Source organism: Fusarium redolens, assembly GCF_020744475.1.
Source record: "Fusarium redolens strain MPI-CAGE-AT-0023 chromosome Unknown BKA55scaffold_42, whole genome shotgun sequence".
In the NCBI taxonomy this organism is placed as follows: domain Eukaryota; kingdom Fungi; phylum Ascomycota; class Sordariomycetes; order Hypocreales; family Nectriaceae; genus Fusarium; species Fusarium redolens.
The window spans coordinates 1-9,613 of record NW_025763705.1 but is presented as its reverse complement, the minus strand read 5'-3'; the positions used below and the strand labels follow the sequence as shown (position 1 = coordinate 9,613).

General features: G+C 45.4%; 3 protein-coding genes across 3 annotated transcripts; 2 read left to right on the top strand and 1 right to left on the bottom strand.

The window, feature by feature from the left end:
- Positions 1 to 221: 221 nt before the first annotated feature.
- Positions 222 to 1,136, bottom strand: BKA55DRAFT_657962 (uncharacterized protein). Its single transcript, XM_046197500.1, has 2 exons — positions 758 to 1,136; positions 222 to 707 (listed from the first exon to the last, which is right to left on the bottom strand). Exons 1-2 carry the CDS (start codon positions 1,038 to 1,040, stop codon positions 526 to 528), a joined length of 465 nt encoding a protein of 154 aa, XP_046040825.1. The 5' UTR covers positions 1,041 to 1,136; the 3' UTR covers positions 222 to 525.
- Positions 1,137 to 2,528: 1,392 nt separating this feature from the next.
- On the top strand, positions 2,529 to 3,150 carry BKA55DRAFT_600414 (endochitinase 42; the record flags this gene model as incomplete). Its single annotated transcript, XM_046196523.1, has 2 exons — positions 2,529 to 2,549; positions 2,788 to 3,150. 2 exons carry the CDS (start codon positions 2,529 to 2,531, stop codon positions 3,148 to 3,150), a joined length of 384 nt encoding a protein of 127 aa, XP_046040824.1.
- Positions 3,151 to 7,864: 4,714 nt separating this feature from the next.
- BKA55DRAFT_744743 (general substrate transporter) lies at positions 7,865 to 9,605 on the top strand (the record flags this gene model as incomplete). Its single annotated transcript, XM_046201610.1, has 5 exons — positions 7,865 to 8,147; positions 8,209 to 8,534; positions 8,656 to 9,116; positions 9,172 to 9,544; positions 9,592 to 9,605. The coding sequence occupies exons 1-5, from the start codon at positions 8,041 to 8,043 to the stop codon at positions 9,603 to 9,605; spliced, it is 1,281 nt and encodes a 426-aa protein (XP_046040823.1). The 5' UTR covers positions 7,865 to 8,040.
- Positions 9,606 to 9,613: the final 8 nt, after the last annotated feature.

Sequence of the window (9,613 nt, the reverse complement as noted above, 5' to 3'; positions counted from 1 at the left end):
AGACCTAGAGGTTGTAATTAATTATATTATATATTATAATTTAGCTAAAGCGTTTTAAAAGGTTACTAGAAAGCCTGCTTAGTTTATTAATATTTCCTTATTAACTGACTTTAAGTATATATTAGTAAGGTTATCTATACTAGCTAGATATAATGCTAACCCTAATAACCCTGTAATTATAATACTTATATAGAACTTTACTAGTTTCTAAAATATATAGAGGTATTTAGGCAGAAATAAGAGAGTTATTTAGAGGGACTATAAGCTTTTAAATAAGATTTATCCTAGCAGAATTAAAACGGCAGAGGAGTTCTTTTATAGAGAAGAGGAGAAATATAAGGCGCAGGGACTTGGGAGTTTATTTGAGACGATTGAGAGCGGGAACCTTGGCACGATTTTGAAGTTGAGCGAGGATGGTAGGAAGGGCAAGCTATAGGTATCATAGCAAGGCTGATAAATAGTCCATTAAAGACTGCCGCCCTTTGACTTGCCTAATTCTCTGAGTTCCATTTGATACCCAAGTTTCTACATAATCAGGGCTCCCCAGGCAATAGCACCGAGTATACCCGCGTGAGTCAAACGCTCGGAACCGCTCCCCGTCTCTTGGGACGTATCGGACGCAATCACAGCTGAAGCCGATGCCAAGGCAGCAGAATTAGAACTACCTTTCACCGCATCGCAAATCTGTTGGCGCACGTCCCAAAGGTCTGGTACAAATACCGTCAGATGGCGCCTCGCAGATCTATTGTTTACTCACTTTTGAATATTTTAATGGTGCACTCGTTTTTCAGACATTGCTCGAAATGGTCTGCAAACGCGTCGCTTTGCGAGCACATACATTCTAGGTCAGTACCGGCGCAGCCAATTTCCTTTCCGGCTGTCGAGAGACACTTTATACCGCAGTCTGGCAGCGAAGAAATATCCGAAGGAAGGGCAGAAGGGTCGGTGGAGGTAGTTGCGCTGGTAGTTTCTGCGGTAGTAGAAGAAGCCGCTAAGAAGAGCGGAAAGGTCGCAAGAATAAGGAGAATACGGAAGGCCATTGTGATCCTAATACATGGTGAAAGAGCATGGGTATGTAAAACAGCGTATGATTAAAGAAGTGAAAGATGGGAATGAGCAATTAAAAAAAAAGCAGGATTCGATAGGTGTTAAAGTCTAGAGTGGTCTTACTTTGAGCTATTTATGAGGCTCGGCTTTCGGCACACTGAACATGACGTTGTGCGACTAAACCGGAATAAGCAGTCCAACCAGATTGTTGACTGTAGTGCATAGGATTAGAAGATATACACGTATATACTAGTCGTAGCCAAATTGATCAACGCATGAGTCGAGGTTTGAAGCTGCGGGAGAGCATTATCCTCGATGGTAACGTTGTACATAATTAAATGGTATTTAGGGTGGAGTTGGATCAAAAAAAGACAGAGATTGAGGTCAGTAGGCCTGTTTCTCGTCACATCGCTCGAAGATTACGTGATCGAAAGGTCTGGTTCCGTCTTCTCCGCTATAGTGTGTTAATTAGAACCCTTGAGAAGCACAACAGGAGCATCGATGGTAAACATGGAATTTACGTTATACCGGTAATGATACGCCGTATTAAATGTCATAAGACCCTGGCAAACCTGGCAGTCTAGTAGGATCCACTTCCATGCCGTCATCATCCCCCCCATCTCGTCTTTGAGGGGAAATAAGTTTTAATTAGCGCTTCTGGATGCACGTAATTAGAGCTGCATTCTTCATTACTCGATATCTGACAGATGGGGTCGAATTCTCCAATAATGAGTCTGCAAGGTGACGGAATTCGACTTCTTTGCTTGGATTGTGGCTTGGTAGGATTTCTCGTTGTTCATCTACCAGTCCTCAGCTAGTTAACTAATCATAGCCTGATGAAACGCTGAGCATATCCTTCAGGCGTGTCTCTTTGAACGACCCAACTTGTCCGCCTTTTGTCGCCTTATCATATGTCTGGGGCCATTTGGATGATACTCTGCCACTCGATATATCGGGTCAAATAATCCAAGCAACTAGAAATCTTCATCAAGTTCTTAACTATCTCTTTGCCTCTTAATTTAATGAGCTACTTTAGATTGATGCCTTATATATTAAATAATAAGATCTACGTAAATACGCCTCTCAGGTTATGTTAATGGGAGAGATCTATTTACATGCCGAATATATCCTTGCTTTCTTATTAACCGCATTAGACCCATCTAAAATAGGATTATATTATATAGAAGCAACCGCTTACAATACCTCGATATACTTCGACCCATCTCTCTTACCTTATCTAACAGTTTAAGGCCTTAATGCTATTGATAAATTTTTATAAGACCTTCTTATTAGATTTTTCGCTAGGCCTTGGTAGATAAGAGTCTGGATAGTGTAGGAGTTCCTACTAGTGAAAAATATTATATTTTAATGCGGTAACCGTCTAATAGATGCAATGACAGTATGGAAAACCTGTAGAGCTTGGATAGACTATAAGAACTCTTGCTATTGGTCTGCGCGGAGGCCTATCGATAGTAGTGCATATGGCTTCCTCGATTTTCCCAGTGAGGTTAACAGCGGCTTAATAATATTCACTGCGACCCTTCATATAAAACACTTGATGGATATGCTTATGCCTGGATAGCTACATGATGCCGATTACCTAGCGGCGATATCACTTTTTCGTATTCGGCACTGCTTAGATCCTCGGGATAGAGTATTCGGTCATTTCGGACTGCGTTTACGAGGCGTAGATATCAAGGATGAGATACCTATTGACTACGCCTTGCCTACGCTTCTAAGCACGTACCAGGATACCACTTTCAGCTTACCATCGCCGCTCCAGCAGGCTCGAGCCATTATAGCAAGCTACGCCTCGCAGATCTTGGTCGTATAGTCGATTACATCAATCTTATGGCTTACGACTATGCCGGATCCTGGAGTTCTATAGCTAGTCACAGCGCTAACCTCTATGCAAACACAGATCTTCCCCAGTCTACTCCATTCAATACTGATAATACCGTCAAAGCCTACCTTGATGCCGGGGTACCTTCTCACAAACTCATCCTCGGCATGCCTGCGTATGGAAGATCCTTCATCAGTGCATCTGGCATAGGGGAACCGCACTCAGGCATAGGCCTTCCCAACAAGGGGCTAGGTAGCTAGGAGGCTGGGGTCTGGGACTACAAAGCTTTACCTAAACAAGGTCTGAGATCATAGACGATGAGAAGGCGCAAGTATACTACGCAAGTATCCATCTGGCAGAGGCATCTGCTCTTACAATACTCCAGAAGCAATCCAGAAAAAGGTGTCCTACTCGAAGCAGCGAGGCCTAGGAGGGCTATATTCTGGGAGGCATCAGGAGATAGGAGAGGATAAGAATTGCTGGTAGGAATAAGCTTCAGATCTTTAGGAAATCTCGATCAGACAGAAAACTTACTTATTTATCCTGATTCAAGATACAGAAACATTGCTTCCGGCATGGAAGAGAGGGTATGATCTAGAGGGCATTCGAGCGATCGAATACATAGATAAAGCCCTGTCGAAAAGCAGCTCCTATAAATCAATCATTGTTTACCTTTCCCCACTAATGTTCTGGGCACATTTGGAAAATGTTGATCCTCGGGCAAAGAATTGTTCTATCCCCACCTTGTCAAACGATACAATTTGCAATCCCTCCAACTTGGCAGTCCCACCCTGACCTAATGAAGAGGAGGGTGGATTATTGCTGCCATATACATTGTCACTTCTAAGTCTCAGGGTCTACAAATGACTTGTTATGCTACTTCGCGCCTTACCGCCAGAACTTTACTTTATAATTGCTACTTTCCTCGACCTAAAAGTACTTGTAACTTTGCTTCGCACTAGCAAGCAAATTCACCCTATCATTGACGACATCTTATATTACCGCGATGCGAAAAGCGACAGCCTAGCTGCCCTACTTTGGGCTGTAAGGAAAGGAAGGTTAAACACGGTCAGGAAAGCCATCAGTGCTCACAAGTGGCAGTGTACTTCCCATGATATAAAGTCCGAATGCACAATTCAATCGAAATTAAACATAGTCCTTTGCCTAGCATCATCAGGAGGGCATATATATATTGTCAAATTTCTTCTTGATGAAGGCGCCGATGCTGATGCACAAAGAGGAAGGCGCGCAACAGCCCTACAGCTAGCATCATTACATCGCCACGAGAAGATTATTCAGATTCTGCTCAATAATAAAGCTCATTAGTACCATACTAGCTATATTACATTTAGTTTAGTATTAACTTATTACTTCTTGATATGCTTTGACGAAATTTTGAAGAAAGATGCCGAGACTGCGGCCCTCTTATTTGCTCGAAAACTTCTCGATGCTAGCGACGATGTCGTGTCCTTTGTTGACAGGCGCCTAAGCTGGGACGGAGTTTGTGAATTTGACGGCCTGCTTGCGGGCTCGTTTAATATTAGCCTCAAGGTGAAGCGTGGACATTCCGACCAACGCGTCATCATCCGTTTTCCATTACCCGGGAAATCATACGGGCCGTGGGGGGAAGAAAAGGTCAAAAACGAAGCACTAACTATGGCCTACATCCGCAAGCATACCCATATCCCAACAGAAGACTGTATCATTGTTGGAAGTCGTGGGTGTTGGACGATCGCTCGGTGGCAAAGCCCTTGAACATTCTCCGGCTTTCATAACTGTGTATAATTTGGGTAGCTCTTCCCATTTCCATTTCAATAGTCACAGTCAAAATGTCGCAGGGTAGGCATGATCTTCACGGCCTCAGGAAACGGCACCATCTAGGCGGTACAGTTACAGGCCCGTACACTTAGTCAGCAACACCCACTGTAATATTGTGTTGAACAGGTGCTGGGGTCTCACGTGCAAGCAGGGATATTTTAAGATTACAACCGAAATGGTAAAACCTCTAAGGGGCAGAATTAAACAGAACACAACATGAATATACCAATCTGGATCAATGGACCGAATACACGTAATGTCTGACACTACCTTGATCCGATGTACCGAAATGCACGGGCCGTGCGGACTAGCCAATCATATAACACAATCTCAATCTCTACAACCATATCAAAAAAATTTCACCAAACTTCAAATTCGTCGCAACACTGCAATCTGGCTTAAAATCAATTTATATGGTAGGAAAATACTCACTTTATTATTATCTTTCTATATATACTACTTTTATATATTTTACTTACTATAATGTCTTTGACCTTGCCCCCTCACTTTTTTCTACGACCTTACCCCCCATAGTTCAATAGCGTGGTTTTTTTTTTCTCTAGCATTTTCTACGACCTAGCATGCAAAGTCGTAGCTGAATGGTTGATAGGAAGAGGAAGATGCCGGCAACCGAGCAAGCCTCTTCACGGCCAATACAGCGTTTTTTTGGTGACGAGCAGGAGAAGAAGGTCCTAACTCCTTATGCGGCTGCTTTCTATAACGACGAGATGAATGGAGTAGATGGAGTGACCAACTTAGGTCCTATCTTGGGTATAAGCATCGTTTCCGGCGTGGCTCTTGGCACTCATTAGCTTGGTCCTTCCTTCTTGATGTTACCCTTCTTAACAGGTATTTCTTACAGCTTCACGGCCGGCCAAAATGGAGATCAATACAAAGTCAGAGAGAGTGGCGATACCTTCTTATTGACGAGATCTTTAAGGAATATCACGATAATAGTTCACGGCAAAGGCTACTCACTGGGGACGAATGGACCGCCTTTGAAGCTGACAAATTCATAGATAGGAAGAAATACTCGGAAAGCTTTGCTTGTCAAGGTCATCAAGTCAGAAGGAAACGCCAAAAAAGGAAGAAATTGGCATCAATAAGTGGTAACATCACGGGAAAACGGAAGCATCAATCTCACTACTGCTCTGAGCAGTGTGGTGTGTGGTGTATCGATTTGTAACAGCCGAGATTGTGGGTACTTCTATCACGAGCCACCTTTGGTGTGCAGCTAGGTACTTCTCATTTACCGCATTTCAATTGGCTATATCTCCGCTTCGGTACGCCACCTGTGTTTTATGCTAAACGGCGGTTGCCGGTCCGACAACTGGGGGATTTGGAGGTGGGGGTGGGGATTTAAGTTTGGGGGAAACTGAGGGTCATCAACCGACAGAATGGTCTCCCCAAGATGCGGGGGATTTGATGGCCCCATGGAGTTAGCATCAGAGGAATCGGGGGGCAAGGGCCTCGATCATGTGGTGGATTTGACTGGTTTGTCTGAGAATCAGCCGCTGACCAGTCGAGTTGGAGCAAAACTGCTGTACCACGATCATGATGATGAGTATGCTAATATGTAGACATTCCATAAAATATAGATTTTGTGAGCTTCGGGTGCTTTTATAGTATATAACATCATCAAAGTTGAGCTGCTTGCTGTCGACCATGCCTGTATATCTACGACACCATCCCTCTGCTTCCTACGTAGGTGGTTGAACCATCGACACCACAAAGTTAAGGTTAGGTCCATGGATAAGGTTTTCCATCTTCAACTGCAGCTGTCACGCCATCTACCTAGCCTTATAACGCCGCATTGCGTGAAGACGTTGGCGAGGCGCCCATTTACCAACATAGCGTGTGCATGGATGAAGAAAATTAAGATATTGGCAAATTTTACCTGCCTTCTATTTTACATTAGACGCAAAACGCCCATACCTAAGGAAAACTTATATAATATTATAATATTTATACAGTGATTTATAAAATAAAATAATCTAATTTATCTAAACTTATGATAATATCTCAGGATCTTGAGATTCTCTTCCGCTGGAGCTAGGATGTTGATTGAACCCGTCATCATTAAGCAACACCCCCACAAAAGGGCCGACTCATTCATGGCCTTTTCGCGCGCGCTATAATGAAACGCCCCTGGAGTGCCACTAGGGAACTGTCACCTGCTGACTCTTTGCCCTGTAAAAAGACAAGAGAGCAAAAACTATCATGAAATGTTAGTATCACTCTTGAGATCAAAAGTATGCTTCTTTGGTGCTGCTGAATATCTCGCGCTTGTCGTTGTGGCAAAGATGTTCATCGCATCGCGAGTAGAGTTACTTGAAAACAGACTTGCCAAAAAAAAGTAATGCACAGTTCGGCACCTGCGTCGCCGAGCCGGCCTGGCCCGGGTCTTGGCTCGGAGAGGATCCACTTTAATCCCGGCAATTAATGACGTCTCTCCAAATATCGCTTGTGGATCATGATTTTATGTCAGGGCACGAGAACAGCAAGACTTGGGGAAATGGAGTCTTCTGGAGAAGCCTAAGTCGTCTGCAGAATGCTTGACGTAATATTGAACATGTGTTGCAGGAAGACATCAGATAGTTTAGCATGACCAGCGGCCAAAAGCATACGCAAGCGTCCTTTAAGCTTGTACACACTCTATTCCCTCTCCACCTCTCAGCTCTCTCCAATGTCATTCACAAAAATCAGCAAACGAAAAAGAAAGCCACCCATTGCTCTAGTCCAGCACCACCCTCGGGCAATATGCGGCGAGGCGTGTGATGGCAGACCTCGTCAACTCCGCTGTGACGACATGGATGAGTTGAGTTGAGTTGCCCCGAGAAATACAACCCTGCCGGCGATCTCTGTTCCCCCCATGGCCAATCACATGGCCTCCCCCCCCCACCATGTCCCCCAAGCTCAATCCCCAGAAATTAGTGGCGACCCCAGCTTTTCCCACTGACTAGCTTGCCATTACTGCAGTAGCTCATCACCAGCTCGCCATTGTAAGGTCATGGTGTGCTGCTCCGCATCTAAAGCCCCCCTCTAGGCTTTACTCGGCCAAGCCGTGTAGTTCCTTGGATAGCTGGGAACCGTGCACTCCTCATGTTAGCCAGCTTGATGCGCGAGGTGAGTTTATTGTGTGCAGACCGTTTGCATACAGCTTCGCTTACTAGTTTGATCGACTGTGTTTGTGTTTAAAAAGAGACAATCTCCCGCGTTTGCAACGGAGCTTGTTACCAGGTCATCTCACACAGAAAACATTGCTGGGCTTTGCTTTCTCTTTCTTGTTCATACACAAGTTTGACTCTTATCTGGGGACGTTGATCATCACGATGAATGCTTTTCGAAGGGCATCCCTTCCCAAGCCCGAGGAGGCAGGCAAAGCATGGCCTGCCATCGCCATTGGCATGTTTGTTGCCTTTGGTGGTATCCTCTATGGGTATGTCCCTTACTTCCAAGCTCATCAGCAGAAAGGTGTAACTAATCGTCGTCATCCTTAGTTATGATACCGGTACCATCGCCGGTATTCTTGCCATGCCCTACTGGCAGCGTCTCTTCAGCACTGGCTACACAGACGCCAAAGGCAATCCTAATATCACAACATCGCAAGAATCAGCCATTGTTTCCATTCTCTCTGCCGGCACCTTCTTTGGCGCCCTGTCGTCCCCATTCATGACAGACCACATCGGTCGTCGCCCAGGTTTGATGATAGCCACTTGGGTTTTCAACCTCGGTGTGGCTCTCCAGACTGCTGCTACTGCTATTCCTATGTTCATGGCTGGCCGATTCTTTGCTGGTTTGGGCGTTGGTCAGATCTCCGCTATCAGTAAGTCTTCCACCTACCGCACAACGACCCAACCCGATAAATCGAGAAAGAGCCCAACTGAGTCGATTTATTCTCTTTAATCATCATTGACATTTGAGAGTCTAAGCCTAACGCTGCCTAGTCCCCCTCTACCAGTCCGAGACAGCACCTAAGTGGATTCGAGGTGCCATCGTCGGAGCATACCAATGGGCCATTACAATTGGTCTTTTACTCGCAGCCATTGTAAACAATGCTACAGGCAAGCGTAACAACACTGGTTCTTACCGAATCCCCGTCGCCGTCCAATTCGCCTACTCCCTCGTCCTCTTCGGCGGCATGCTCATCCTCCCCGAGACTCCTCGATTCCTTGTCAAGAAGAACAAACCCGAGAAGGCTGCCCGTGCTCTTGCTAGAATCCGCCGGCTTACTCCCGATCATCCTGCAATCCACGCCGAGCTTGCTGAGGTTAAAGCAAACCACGACTACGAAACGAGCCTCGGAACGGCTTCCTATCTTGATTGCTTCAAACCACCTATTCTGAAGCGCCAGTTCACAGGCTGTGCACTTCAGGCTTTGCAGCAGTTGACCGGCATCAATTTCATTGTAATTTTTCCTCATAAACCTTTGTCGGCTTTAGAATTGACTAACAACCTTCCAGTTCTACTATGGAACCAAGTACTTCCAAAACTCGGGTATTTCCAGCGGCTTCACCATTTCCATGATCACGTCTGCAATCAACGTTGCTTCTACTGTTCCCGGAATGTACGCTATCGACAAATGGGGTCGGAGGCCTCTTCTATTCTGGGGTGCCATCGGCATGTGTGTCTCACAATTCATCGTGGCCATGACGGGCACCTTCTCCACCGGCCAGAACAGGGACGGCACCATCTTTGTCAAGAGTCTTGCCGGACAAAAGGCTGCCGTTGCTTTTGTGTGTATCTATATCTTCTTCTTCGCGTCTACCTGGGGTCCCCTGGCCTGGGTCGTCACTGGCGAGATCTTCCCCCTCAAGACCCGTGCCAAGTCTCTCAGTATGACCACTGCGACCAACTGGCTCTTCAACTGGGCTATTGGTAAGTTGTTTCGCCATAATACACGGA

Excerpts from the sequence above, each read along its gene's own strand:
- BKA55DRAFT_657962 (XM_046197500.1), bottom strand. The coding sequence starts at position 1,040 with ATGGCCTTCCGTATTCTCCTTATTCTTGCGACCTTTCCGCTCTTCTTA. Across the intron at positions 708-757 it reads CACCATTAAAATATTCAAAA|ACCTTTGGGACGTGCGCCAA; the intron begins GTGAGTAAACAA and ends TATTTGTACCAG.